Genomic DNA, 14420 nt, shown 5'->3' with positions numbered 1-14420 from the left:
TAAATTTAAAAAAAAAGAAGAAAGGAAAATCAGAATGCAACACATGTTGATAAGGTCAGTCTTCCTTGATGAAACTTCTATTCTGATTAATAATATATCCATGTATGTCCTAGATCATCTGGTAAATTATTTTTAAGCTTTGACATTTCAGACTTTTAGAAAATTTTCAAAAGTACAAAGAACTTGTGTAGACCCCAATACTAACTTTCCACACTTGATTTCTCTGCCTTCTCCCCTCCCTCTCCTTCCGTCTTCTCTGTTTCTCAAATGCTCCCTATGAGCACATGGGCCTTTTGTACCAGACCACCACCCTCTGTGCTCTAAGCTGTCATTGCTAATGTTTGGGTTTAGGTTCATAAGTGACAGTGATTTATCATTGTTCTCACCTGTGTTGTCCTTTCAGGGTATTCAGGCCACACTTGTCTACAGTTTGTGACAATTTCTGTATTGCATTTCTGTTTAGAAAGTTTTGAAAAATTACCAAAAAAATTCCCAAGGACCAAGTGTCCTTTTGGGTTATTATTGTTCTTTATAATGCTATTATTCATTTGGAATCTTTGTTTCTTTAGCACATGTTTTGATGTGTGTATGTTTGTTCCATTTGTTTGTAACATTAATTAGTCATTACCTGAGAGAGATTTCCCCCACCTTTAGAAATTGTTTGACTAATTTTTAGGTATCTTCCTCAGTCCTGATTTTTACTATCATGTAAAACCTTTTGTTTTTGTTGTTAGACTACTGTTATATTGATTTACTAATGTTTTCAGACAATTAACTAAGGGTTTTAGAAACATTTTTTAAATGTGGAATTTTTGTTCTTAGCATTGTTTATTTTCCATAATTTTCACTTTGAACTTGGTTCCTTTGCTAAATTCCTGAAACCCGTTCATCTGTTTTTCCTTATTGAAAATAATATGAGCAAGTAGTAAAAATTTGTCAGACATACAATTTGGCAGTAAACTGTCACTGGGTTTTTTCATTTTGTTATTTTCAGGTTAAAAAATGTTCTTTATATCTTGGATATCCTAAGCTTACACAGACTATTTCCAAGTCTTAAAAAAATTAACAACTAGGGCACATTTTAATTGTATTGTTTGTATTCACTTATACTGTATAATTTAGTATTCTGAGGCTATTTCACATATAGTTTCTGTTAATTCACTAGAGAATTCAAAAGGTCAATAGTAGAGCTGGAAGAAATTATGGAAGGCCATGCAGGAGACCAGAGGCTGGACTTCTTGACTGGATATTGGACACTATATGTTTTGATGTCCTGAACAGTATTCTCTAAAATATTAGAACTTGTCAACATGTTACAGTCAAACAAGAGCACATGTAAATCCAGAAGACACAGCCACACTGACACTGAACATCAGCGAGGCAACCACTGGCTGCACCAGGCCCTTCAGCCCCCTCTCCAGTTTCCCGAGTCCCCCTGCCCCCTACTGCCTTCCATACCCACCAATGGGACCCCTGGGCCTGGAGGCTGAGTCTGAGAGCCTTCTCTGCCAGCCCCCCTCCTCCTCCTGCAGGATTTGCGTCTTCTGCCTGTGCTTGGGGCCCATCCCTGTATCCCCAGTTCCTTGTTCCAGCAGGCACGGCCTCTTTCTCTTGCCTTCAAGCTCCCTCCCTCTCAGCGCCCCTCGGTGTTTGAACACTGAAAATCTCTTCCATACTTAAAAATTCCTTCCTTTATTTCCCAGATGACTTTCAGCCTTTATTACCCAGGATTGCCTTACTCTCGTGGCTACTATATGACAGGATCACAATGATTGTTTCTTGCAAAAAAAGGAATGAAGGACAGATGAACAAATTACATTATATTATAGTATCAGCTTTACCTACTTTAAATGTTATTATTCTCTTTGTTCATTTGAAACAGCCATTTTCCTCATGGAATCTAGTCATGTTTCTGTTCTAAGCTCAAGATGGGTAAAACCCAGAATGGCAACTCCTTAATGTGCTATGAAACATATCATTTTCAAGAGGGCCAGCACTTTTGTGTTTGCATGGCCACCATCATCTCCCTGGGGACAAACCTACCAGGGTATCTACCTGACATGAGCCGCATCCTGAGTCTGCACCCAGAGCTGAGCCCTGAAGACTTACAGGGTAGGGACTAGACAGACATAGAGGGACTGAGCTCTGCTGGTCTCTGCTGATACACTCTCCCTTCTCCCTAACTTAGCAGAGATGTGCACACTCAGTGATTTAATGTGAATTAGATAAAGTCTATCTGTATCCTCAACCCCTTGGTGTTTTGAAACTTTTATTGAATACCTGGTTCACTTAGTTCAATCTGAACAAAGTGTTACATAGTTTAACTTATTTTTCTAGTACATCAACCTTGAATTATTTAAAAAAAATATTCATTTATTCGTCTGCACTGGGTCTTAGTTGCGGCATGGGGGATCTTTGATCTTCTTTGTGGCATGTGGGATCCTTTTTTTTTTTTAGTTGTGGCATGCAAACTCTTAGTTTTGGCATGTGGGATCTAGTTCCCCAACCAGGGATCAAACCTTGGCCCCTTGCATTGGGAGCATACAGTCTTAGCCACTGGATCACCCAGGAAGTCCCTCAACCTTGTGTTTTAACTTGTAGACCCATTTGTTTTTAAATGTTCTTCTCATCTGTTTTCATATATCCACTAATTTGTAATACTCTTTAAACAAAGAATAGGAAACACAGGCCAACTTATGTCCTATTCTCCTAAATTTGAAATAGTCTTCAAACTTCCAAGAAGAACACTGACAGGTAGAAGCTGGTTTTCTGGAGGTTATATCACAGAGAGAATTCAAAGGACACTTGAACCATCCTCTCATACACAGAACTACACAGGGGTCAGGAGGCAGGATGAGGGCTGCAATCTGTGGACCTGGGCAGCTGAGGGTGTGCTGGGCCCACTCTGACCGCGGTCCTGTGCACCGTCCTTCAGGTTCCTGACTGCCACCCCTTCTGGCAACTCTCTGCTACAAGAGAGGAGACTGACTACTCCGAGGACAGCTCTTCCCCTTTCAGTCACATTCCTTCTGTGACCACCATTCTCCCCATCACTGTATCATGTGAGGGACATCTAGCTGGCAGTTAGGATATTTCTGGACTGCACTTTGATATCTTTGCTGGCCTGGTTCTGGATTTAGATTCATAATCCAAACCATAAACCAGTTGGTTAATATACATTTGATCAGTTTCACTCTTAGAACAGCAGGGAAGGGCCTGGGCACTGAGGCAGTTTTCTTGACTGGGTTTTCTTGACCTGGGTGGTTCTTCCTATCCCAGTGATAGGCTTTTCTTTCAAGACTTGAGGCTGTTAGGGATCGTAACTGACTGAGGAGCTTTAGGATTGCCTGGAGTCCTGTTCTTCCTGTGAAAGGAGCCAATTAAACCCTCAATTTGAGGGGCACCTGCTCTTGGCCTAAACTTAGTGGACAGAGCTCCCCAGAGCTCGTGGGATATCTGAAGCCCAAGGGCAAAACTAAGCGGTTCCTGAGAGAGAAGGGAAGGCAGAAGAGCCTTGCTGCTGTTGATTCCGGTTTGTTTCCTGAGCGTGCCACCAACTCCACCGACTTAGCAGAGATCTGACTGGGATCAGGAACCAGGTGGGCCCGACCCGGGGGTTCTTGACATCCCAGAGCCCGCACCATGTCTCTGGAGACCCCTTGGCTCTGAGGCGGAAATAGGTCTCATTTTCGCTTGCGGAGGGCTGCATCTGGGAAAGGCCTCGAGGAGTTGGGGGCCGCGCTGGGGGTGGGGCCTAGAAGAGGGGCGGGTGCTTCCGCCGCGCCTTCACCGCCGGATCAGAGGATAAATTTCCAGTCCAGCCCCTGTGAAGTGTCTCCACTCAGCACGGAAACCAGCCCCATGACCATGATCCTGGGTTACTGGGACATCCGCGGAGTGAGCTGGGGTCACCAGGGCGGGAAAGATGGAGGCCGGCAGGGTAGGGAGGGTTGCGGGTGGGAAATGCTGTGCAATGGGGATTGATTTCACTAGAATATTCCTCTTCAGAGCTTGGTAGAGCCAAGCCCGAAGTCCTATTCCTCTGCCCTTTTTTCTCTAGCGGGGCTTGTGCGCGGGAGTGTGGGTGGGGGTTGGTGTTGAGGTTGTGGGAACACAGAAAGTCAGGAAGTTAGGACCTGACATCTGCTCTCCCTCTGGCCATCTCTCTCAGTTGGCCCACGCCATCCGCCTGCTCCTGGAGTACACAGACTCAAACTATAAGGAAAAGAAGTACACGATGGGGGACGGTAATGGCATCCTTATCATGTCCTGACTTCTGCCCAACTCATGCTGGTTTGGTGCCAAGCATCCCGTGTTCTGACCCCTGTTGTTCACGTCTGTCGTCCTCCCCTCCAGCCCGCCCAGCTGGAGCAGGGACCTGCACTTCCCGAACCCTTTAGGATGCAGCTGGCCTCCAAGGAAGGATATGAGAGCCCACAGCTGGGTCCTGTATCAGCCATTGGCACAGGCTCCGCTTAGTGCTTACCTGAAGCCTTTGTAAGGATTACTCACCTAGTTTCAAGAAGTTTCTAAGTTGGTTTTTCCCCTCAAAGCTCCATGTGAGATTAGTGGTTTAGATTCCAGATCCACCAGTTCAGGGGGGTCTTGCCTCTACTCCTTGCTGGGTCCCCCTAGAAAGGAGGGTTGGATTCCTGGGAGGTTGTTTCATTGCATCTTCTTTTTCACAGCTCCTGATTATGACAGAAGCCAGTGGCTGAATGAAAAATCCAAGTTGGGCCTGGACTTCCCCAATGTAGGTGCAGGGACTGGGGTGCTGGGAGGGGGAGTGGACAGTGTCACCATCCATCTCCTTTCCTGGCTTAGAGGTTTCAGGAACAGGTGCCTTCTGCTCTGTCTCTCAGCTTCCTGGTTCTGTTTTCTGCCTTTCCATGATGCTCTGTGTCCCAACTCATCCCTTTGTTTTACAACATATCATTTAGTGTCTGCTGGAGAAGGAAATGGCCCCCACTCCAGTACTCTTGCCTGGAAAATCCCATGGATGGAGGAGCCTGGTAGGCTGCAGTCCATGGGGTCGCTAAGAGTCGGACACGACTGAGCGACTTCACTTTCACTTTTCATTTTCATGCATTGGAGAAGGAAATGGCCACCCACTCCAGTGTTCTTGCCTGGAGAATCCCAGGGATGGGGGAGCCTGGTGGGCTGTCATCTATGGGGTCGCTTAGAGTCGAACACGACTGAATCGACTTAGCAGCAGCAGTGTTTAGTGTCTGCAGTGGGCCAGGCTCTGTGAGTGCCAGATTTCATCTCTTCTCTAATGCAAGGGAGGAGATGCAGGTGGCCCAAGTGACCAGGCCCTGTTCTTCCAGCTGCCCTACTTAATTGATGGGACTCACAAGCTAACCCAGAGCAATGCCATCCTTCGCCATATCGCTCAAAAGCACAACATGTGTGAGTGGGCATGGGGTTGGGGGCAGGGGCACAGGTGGCCATGTCCTGTGCTGGACTGGGGTGGGATGCTGAGGGTGAGTCTCTGTTGTGTGGCCACAGGTGGGGAGACAGAGGAGGAGAACATTCGAGTGGACTTATTGGAGAACCAGGTTATGGATGTCCGCTTGCACATGGCCAGGATCTGCTACAGCCCTGACTTTGTGAGTCCTTTCACATTGGACTGGACAGGGTTTGAAACGCTGGACACAGTCCTCTACACTAGAGAATCTTAGGAAAGACTCCAGCTTCCTCTGGGTGGAAATTCAGTTCCTAGACAGGTGTTTACATTGTTAACCCAGTGTCTCCTCCTCGACATCTCTGGCATAAATACAGGTGCCTAGTAGGCAGCCCAGGGTCAGACTTTATTCCTCTGCCTCTTGTCTTTCAGCCTCTCAGATTCTCTCCAACTGTCCAGAAACTGCTCAGGCGTCTACACCATTTCTCACTCCCAAACTGGAATGTAGGACTTTTTTCCTAGTCATTCTACTGTTTATTGGCCTGAGGTCTGAGGACCGAGCTCCGCCAGGTCTCACAGCACTGCTGGTCTGACCCAGGGCAGGTGTCTGGAGCTGAGTGGTGACATGTTCATGAACAGTGTGGTTTTGCCCGTTGTCTTCCCATCGCCTCTCGCAGGTGGGAGGTGGTACCCATAGGAGTCTGATGAAGACATGTGGGTTGAATTGCCCCAGGTGCAGTCAGGGGACATGGCTGCTCACCTGACAGCTGGGATCAGACACAGGCCTGGGAGGCCTGCTGTCTGCCAGGGAGTCTGTCTGAAGGCAGTGACAGCTGTTTTGTGTCTCAGGAGAAACTGAAACCTGGTTACTTGAAGGAAATTCCTGGAAGGATGAAGCTCTTCTCAGTTTTTCTGGGGAAGAGGTATTGGTTTGCAGGGAACAAGGTAAGGGGGATGGCTTTTGGGGAGGGAGAGCTGTCATTTTTCCCCAGGTTGAGAGTTTGGTGCACATTCATGCTTTGTCTTCCTGCAGCTCACCTATGTGGATTTCCTGGCTTATGACATCCTTGATTTGCAACGCGTATTTGAGCCCAGGTGCCTGGATGAATTCCCAAACCTCAAAGATTTCCTCACCCGTTTTGAGGTCATTCCCATGATCCCCCTAGTATTTATGTCTCTTCCCCCACCTTTTCCTGATGCTTTCCTGGGTGTATGCATGCTAAGTTGCTTCAGTCGTGTCCAACTCTTTGTGACCCTACAAACTGTAGCCTGCCAGGCTCCTCTGTCCATGGGATTATCCAGGCAAGAATACCGGAGTGGGTTGCTATGCCCTCCTTCAGGGGATCTTCCCAGTCCAAAGATCGAACCTGCATCTCTTTCATCTCCTGCATTGGTAGATGAGTTCTTTATCACTAGTGCCACCTGGGAAGCCTGGATGATTTCCTAGTTGGAACTACAATGAAGAATAGCATTTATGGAGAACTTGGTTTATGCCAGAATCTCTGCTCAGCAATGACATATATTGTGTCAAATTTCATCTTTATAACATTACTACACGGTAGAAAAATTATCCTCTGCATTTTACAGATAAGGAGTCAACCTGAAAGGACAAGTAGTTTCTGCAGGTCACAGAACCAGAGCAGGCTGTGCTGGGCTCCCAGTCAGAGCGTCTGACTTCCATGGGCAGCATCAGTGGCTCCTCATTTCCTGTAGGAAAAAGAAACCTCAGGTCCCTTTCATGACTGTGTTGACAGCTCTGGAAAGTGTGGAGGAAGCAGAACCTTCAGGAAATGATGTGCAGCTGGCATTAGTAGAGTGAGACACAGTAGGATTGATATCAAAGACTAAAAAGACAGACAATATTTTCTCCTCATCTCCAAAGGGCTTTGCAGCAGTTGAGTCTCTGCCTGTTGTTCTGAGATTCTCAGAGCTGTAGTTGGTGGCTTCCCTGGTGACTCAGATGGTAAAAAATCTGCCTGCACTGTGGGAGACCCCAGTTGGATCCCTTAGTTGGGAAGATACCCTGGAGAAGGGAATGGCTACCCACTCCAGTATTCTTGCCTGGAGAATTCCATGGACAGAGGAGCCTGGGGGGGCTACAGTCTGTGGGGTCCCAAAGAGTCAGATATGACTGAGTGACTAACATAACATTTCTGCTAACATAATATAGATGTCCTGTACAAGGATTTTATCTTGACTTCTCATTTGGTGGGCACTTTCCTTCCCTCCTCATCTCCCATCCTGTCTTCTTTCCCATTACTCCAGATTCTGTCTGAAAGATGGGTTAGTATTTTCATTTTAAGTCACATTCACTGATCTGATCCTCTCCCCTGTATGAGACACTGTGTCAGGCACAAGTGGGATACAGATGTCACACAGTCCTGGTGCCCTGCGTCTGGGGCTCAGTGCAGCTGGAGAACTATAGGATGCCTGAGCTGTATGGTGTGGGTGGAGCCACCTTAGGGCTGGAGGCGCACAGCCTGACCTCACCTCCCAGCTCATCATTCACCCAACTGGAGAGCAACAGAGTCTGCTTTGTGGCAGATACGGAATTTGAAGCTCTTGTCCAAGAGGTTTTTCAGTCTACAATCTGTTTTGTATGCCCACGTCTATAATGAAATTTGCTTTCTCAGCTAGTTCTCATCAGCTCTGGTTCTGGTCCAAGGCTTGTCGCCTTGAGAATTTTGCAAGAGCTGGGGTGACTGCCCAGCAGGGAGGATGGGGACAGATGTGGCCTGCAGTGTGGCCTGTTGGGCCCTGGGCTGTGGGGCATAGGCAGTCCTAGATCTTGGAATCCTGGGAACTGTTGGGCACTGTCTGTCTTGGGAAGATGGTGCACAGGTACACTTGAGTGTTTCTGCCTGGCTGGCTGTAGCAGGACTGAGGATGAGGTAGGTTGAGGCCCAGTGAGAGTGGGCTCAGGTCCCAGTCCAGGCAATTGGTCTCTGTCTTTTAAGTGGAAAAACTAGAGTCTGGCCTAGCCTAGTCTTATTGCTTCAACCCTCCTATCATGTTTCATCCATGTTTTCCTGAATAATTGGGTGAAATGTGGTCTCTTCTGCAAGTTGCTTGGGTACTTTCTGAACACTTTTGTTTTGCTAGGACCTATCTCTCTGTGGAAACCCTTGCAACTAGGAGCCTTTTCTGAGAAAGAGAATAATTTTGGAGAATGAGAAGAACAAATACTCTTATGACCAAGTGTCAATTGGAAAAAACCCTCACAACTTAAGGACAGTGTCGTTGTTCAGTTGCTCAGTTGTGTCTGGCTCTTTGCAATCCCATGAACTGCTACACACCAGGCCTCCCTGTCCTTCACCATCTCCTAGAATTTGCTTGAACTCATGTCCATTGAGTCAACGATGCCATCCAACCTTCTCATCCTCTGTTGCCCTGTTCTCTTGCCCTCAGTCTTTCCCAGCATCAGGGTCTTTTCCAATGAGTCAGTTCTTCCTATCAGGTGGCCAAAGTATTGGATCTTCAGCGTAAGCATCAGTCCTTCCAATGAATACTGCAGGTTGATTTCCTTTAGGATTGACTGGTTTGATCTCCTTGCAGGTCAAGGGACTCTCAAGAGTCTTCTCCAGCACCACAGTTCAAAAACATCAATTCTTTGGTGATGAGCCTTCTTTATGGTCCAACTCTCACATCCATATATGACTACTGGAAAAACCATAGCTTTGACCAAACAGACCTTTGTTGGCAAAGTGATGTCTCTGTTTTTTAATATGCTGTCTAGGTTTATCATAGCTTTCTTTCCAAGGAGCAAGTGAAAGTGGAAGTCACTCAGTTGTGTCTGACTCTTTGTGATCCCATGGACTATAGCCTGCCAGGCTCCTTTGTCCATAAAATTATCTAGGCAAGAATACTGGAGTGGGTAGCCTTTCCCTTCTTCAGGGAATCTTCCCAACCCAGGAATGGAACCCAGGTCTCCCACATTGTGAATTCTTTACCATCTGAGCCACCAGAGAAGCCCTTCAAGGAGCAAACATCTTCTGATTTCATGGCTTCAGTCACCATATACAGTGATTTTGGAGCCCAGGAAAGTAAAATCTGTCACTGCTTCCACTTTTTCCCATTCTGTTTGCCATGAAGCAATGGAACTGGATGCCATCGTCTTATTTTTTTGAATGTTGAGTTTCAAGCCAGCTTTTTCACTCTCTCTTTTACCCTCATCAAGAGGCTCTTTAGTTCCTCTTCACTTTCTGCCATTAGAGTGGCATCATCTGCTTATCTGAGGTTGCTGATATTTCTCCCGGCAATCTTGATTTCATCTTGTCATTCATCCAGGCCAGCATTTCTCATGATGTACTCTGCATGTAAGTTAAGTAAGCAGGCTGACAGTATGTAGTCTTGTCTTACTCCTCTCCCAATTTTGAATCAGTCTGTTGTTCCATCTAAGGTTCTAACTCTCCTACATACAGGTTTCTCAGGTGATAGATAAGTGGTCTAGTTTTGCCATTTCTTTAAGAATGTTCCACAGTTTGTTGTGATCCACACAGTCAATGAAGCAGAAGTGGATGTCTATCTGGACCCCCCTTGCTTTTTCCATGGTCCAACAAGTGTTGGCAATTTGATCTCTGCCTTTGTCTAGACAGCTTTTACATCTGGAAGTTCTTGGTTCACGTACTGTTGAAGCCTAGCCTGAAGGATTTTGAGCATAACCTTGCTAGTATGTGAAATAAGTGCAATTGTACAGTAGTTTGAACATTCTTTGGCATTGCCCTATTTGGGGATTGGAATGAAAACTGACTTCTTCCAGTCTTGTGGCCACTGATTAGTTTGTCCCAAATTTATTGACATATTGAGTGCAGCACTTTAACAGCATCATCTTTTAGGATTTTCAGTAGCTCAGGTGGAAGTCTGTCACCTCCACTAGCTTTGTTTGTAGTAATGTTTTCTAAGGCCCACTTGACTTCACACTCCAGGATGTCTGGCTCTAGGTGAGTGGCCACACCATTGTGGTTATCTGGTCATTAAAACCTTTTTTGTGTAGTTCTTCAGTGTATTCTTGCCACCTCTTTTTAATCTCTTCTGCTTCTGTTATGTCCTTACTGTTTCTTTTATTGTGCCCTTCCTTGCATGAAATGTTCCTTTGATCTCTCCAATTTTCTTGACAAGATCTCTAGTCTTTCCCATTCTTTCCCATTCTATTGTTTTCCTCTACTTTGCATTGTTCATTTAAGAAGGCCTTATCTCATTTAATAGGTCTTGCTATTCTCTAGAGCTCTGCAATCAGTTGAGTATATCCGTCCCTTTCTCCTTTGCCTTTCACTTCTCCTTTTTCCTCAGCTATTTGTAAAACCTCCTCAGACAACCACTTTGCCTCCTTGCATTTCTTTTTCTTTCAGATGATTTTGGTCATTGCCTCTTGTCCAATGTTATGAACCACCATCCATGTTCTTCAGGCACTCTGCCTACCAGACCTAATCTTTTGAATCTATTAATCACCTCCACTGTATAATTATCAGGGAGTGGATTTAGGTGCTACTCGAATGGCCTAGTCGTTTCCCCTACATTCTTCAATTTAAGCCTAAATTTTGCAATAAGGAGCTGATGGTCTGAGCCACAGTAAGCTCCAAGTTTTGTTTTTACTGACTGTGTAGGCTTCTCCATCTTTGACTGCAAAGAACATAATCAGTCTGATTTTGGTATTGGCCATCTGGTGATGTCCTTGTGTAGAGTTGTCTCTTGGTTTGTTAGAAAAGGGTGTTTACTATGACCAGCTTGTTCTTTTGAGAAAACTCTGTTAGCCTTTGCCCTGCTTCATTTATGTACTCCAAGGTCTAACTTGCCTGTTATTCCAGGTATCTCTTGACTTCATAGTTTTCTATTCCAATTCCTGATGATGAAAAAAGACTGTTTTGTTTTGATGTTAGTTCTAGAAGGTGTTGTAGGTCTTCACAGAACTAATCAACTTCAGCTTCTTTGGCATCAGTGGTGGGGGCATAGATTTGGATTAGTGTGATATTGAATGGTTTGTCTTGGAAACGAACCAAAATCATTCTGTTGTTTTTGAGATTGCACCCAAGTACTGCATTTTGGAGTCTTGTTGACTATAAGGGCTATTCCATTTCTTCTAAAGGATTCTTCACCACAGTAGTAGATATAATGGTCATCTGAACTAAATTCTCCTTTTTCCATCCATTTTAGTTCACCGATTCCTAAGATGATGTGTAATCTTGCCATCTCTTGCTTGACCACAACCAATTTACCTTGATTCATGGACCTATCGTTCCTGGTTCCTATGCAGTATTATTCTTAAAAGCATCAGACTTTGCTTTTACCACCAGATACATCCAAAACTGAGCATTGTTTCTGCTTTGGCCCAGCCACTTCATTCTTTCTGGAACTTATGTATCTTAACCATCTAGGGACCATGTATCCAAAACACAGAAAGTTTCATCTTGTTTTTTCCCATCCTGAATTCCCTTGTAGGCACTATTGGTGAGCAACTGCCCTGAGGGTCACTTAACTGTTTGTGTAAGTGCATGATGAGTGAACCTCCTTGTTTTCAGCTATGGGGAAGGGGGTGCAGCAGAGAGACTCAGAATGGAGAGGGAGACTGAGCAGGCTACATTCTAGCCATATTACTTATGTGCGATGTGATCATGAGGGAGGTGCTTATCTTCTGAGTGCCTCAGTTTCCCTTCTGATGAATGGTCTCAGTAGAACCCATCTTGCAGGGGAGTCGTGTAGAGATTCTGAACCTATGTCATCATGTCTAGTGGATATGTAGCACCTAATACAGTATAGAGTCTCTGTATGTGGTGAGTCTGGATGTCAGATGAATTATAAGAAACTGGAAGAGTTAACTTCCCAGAGCTGGGGACCCCAGAAGACTATCTTTTGCCCCAACATTTGACTCCCACATGGAAGGGCTGTACCCCAGGTCCCAAACTTGGGGAGAGCTGCCTGGGTTCCAGTGGGGCAGCAGACCTGAGGCCTGGTGTTCTTTTTCCCACCCTCAGGGCCTGAAGAAGATCTTTGCCTACATGAAGTCCAGCCGCTTCCTCCCAGGCCCTCTGTTCCTGAAGCTTGCTGTGTGGGGCAACAAGTAGTGCCCACAACCAGGAGATGGGCGTGAGGAGCCAGTGCCTTGGAGACCAGGTGGACCTCCTGCCCGCAGAACCATCTGTCTTCTTCTTTTTCCTTCTGTTCACTCTAGATGGCTTCTTGGCCCCCTTATCCCCCTCCCACACCCCTTTCCATCCCTACTGTAAAGATTTCAGTTTCCCACTATTTTTGAGCAAAGTTCTTCCCCACCCCACATGATCCCTTCTGCATTAAAGCCACCCAGACTATCCTTCCCTTCCATGATTACTTCTGCTGTGAGCAGCCCAGCCAGGCCCCTGGCCCACGGGGCTCTGCTCTGAGCTCCCAGTGCTGCCCTAAAGACCAGACCTGGCCTGGTGTGCAGTCCATGCTTCCCAGTGTGGTTCCTGCCCAGCCTGACTGATGCCCAATAAAGCCTTAATCACACCTGCCGTGTCTTATCTTATTCTCTCGGGGCTTCCTGGAGTCATGACTGACTGTGTTGGGTGTGTGTGGGTGTCTATTTCCCCCTCTTGTCCACTGCAGGGCTCCATGGATGGGTATGGGTGTGTGGGGTGGGGTGGGGTGGGGTAGACTGTTGGGATGAGTAGGTTATATGATTGCTTGTTCATTTCTATCTACACTTCATGTACCTCTGTTCCTTAGCATCAGATCTCTGCAGAAGGGGAGCCCTTCTATGTCTGGTTCCCTCTTTAATTCAACATTCATGGGATACCTCCTGTCAGCTTGCAGTATTGCGAAATGTGGTCTCTTCTTTATGTTGCCTGACTACTTTCTGAGCCCTTTTGTTTTGCTAGGCATTCATCCCTCTGTGGGCAAACCCTGTGAACTAGGAGCCTTTTCTGTGTCATGGTTCAGGGGGCTCTCGGGTGCCGGGGAAGGAGTCTGAATAGTCTGCTGATGGTGTGGGATCCTGGTGGATTTGCTTCTGTCACCCTTTCCTGGAAGCTTACCCTGCTTTAGATACCCTTCATCTGTGTTCTTACAACATGCATGTGTGCATGCATGCGTGCTAAGTTGCTTCAGTTGTGTCCATCTGTTTGCAACCCTATGGATCTAGCCTGCCAGGATTCTTTGTCCATGGGATTCTCCAGGCAAGGATTCTGGAGTGGGTTGCTATTCCCTTCTCCAGGGGATCTTCCCGACGCTGGGATCAAACCTGAGTCTCCTGTGCCCCCTGCCTTGACAGGTGGATTCATTACCACTGAGCCACCTGGGAAGCTCGATTTTTAAATACTTTTTTGTAGTATACAAACTTTGTGTATGAACTTACAAAATTTATTTGTTTTTTAAAGTTCCTCTCATTAATTACCTATATCCACTACTTTGTAATAGCCTTTCAACAAGGAAAAGAAACCACAGTCCAACCTATGTCCTAGTCTCCTAATTTTGAAATAAACTTCTGCCTGCAAAGAGGAAAGTTGGCAGGTAGGACATTATTCTTGTGCAGATTATACCTCAGATCACAGATCATAGAGTGACATCAAAAGACACTGAGCCCTCACACTACTGTATATAAGATGGATTCCCAGTAAGGATGTACTGTGCAGTGCAGGGAACTCTACTCAATATTCTGTGATAATCTATATGAGAAGAGGGTCTGATAAAGGGTGAACATCTGTATATGTATAACTGAATCACTTTGTGGTACACCTGAAACTAACACACCATTGTAAATCAACTATACTTCAATATAATTTTTTGAAAGACACAAATCACTCTCTTAAAATCACATTGGGTCAGGAGGCAGGATGAGGGCTGTAATCTGTGGATCTAGGCAGCTGAGGGTGTGTGGGGCCACTCTGACTCTGGTCCTGTGTGGAGTTGTATAGGCTGTCACCCCTCTATGGACCCCCGCCCGAGCCACACACTCAGAGGAACGGTCGCCCCTGGGTCACTTTCCCACCACACTCCCCATCACTGTCTCATCAATGTGAGAGACATGGAGCTGTCTGTCAGGACA

At 46.0% G+C, this 14420-nt stretch overlaps 1 protein-coding gene across 1 annotated transcript; it reads left to right on the top strand.

Annotated features, from left to right (window-relative positions):
* Positions 1 to 3790: 3790 nt before the first annotated feature.
* On the top strand, positions 3791 to 12883 carry LOC109555968 (glutathione S-transferase Mu 1-like). The gene is made up of 8 exons (XM_019956894.2): positions 3791 to 3897; positions 4172 to 4247; positions 4689 to 4753; positions 5328 to 5409; positions 5509 to 5609; positions 6254 to 6349; positions 6438 to 6548; positions 12373 to 12883. The coding sequence occupies exons 1-8, from the start codon at positions 3862 to 3864 to the stop codon at positions 12460 to 12462; spliced, it is 657 nt and encodes a 218-aa protein (XP_019812453.2). The 5' UTR covers positions 3791 to 3861; the 3' UTR covers positions 12463 to 12883.
* The last annotated feature ends 1537 nt before the right edge of the window (positions 12884 to 14420 follow it).

This window comes from Bos indicus, chromosome 3, assembly GCF_029378745.1.
Source record: "Bos indicus isolate NIAB-ARS_2022 breed Sahiwal x Tharparkar chromosome 3, NIAB-ARS_B.indTharparkar_mat_pri_1.0, whole genome shotgun sequence".
Taxonomy (NCBI): domain Eukaryota; kingdom Metazoa; phylum Chordata; class Mammalia; order Artiodactyla; family Bovidae; genus Bos; species Bos indicus.
The sequence above is the reverse complement of the archived record's forward strand: the minus strand, read 5'-3'. Positions and strand labels throughout refer to the sequence as shown.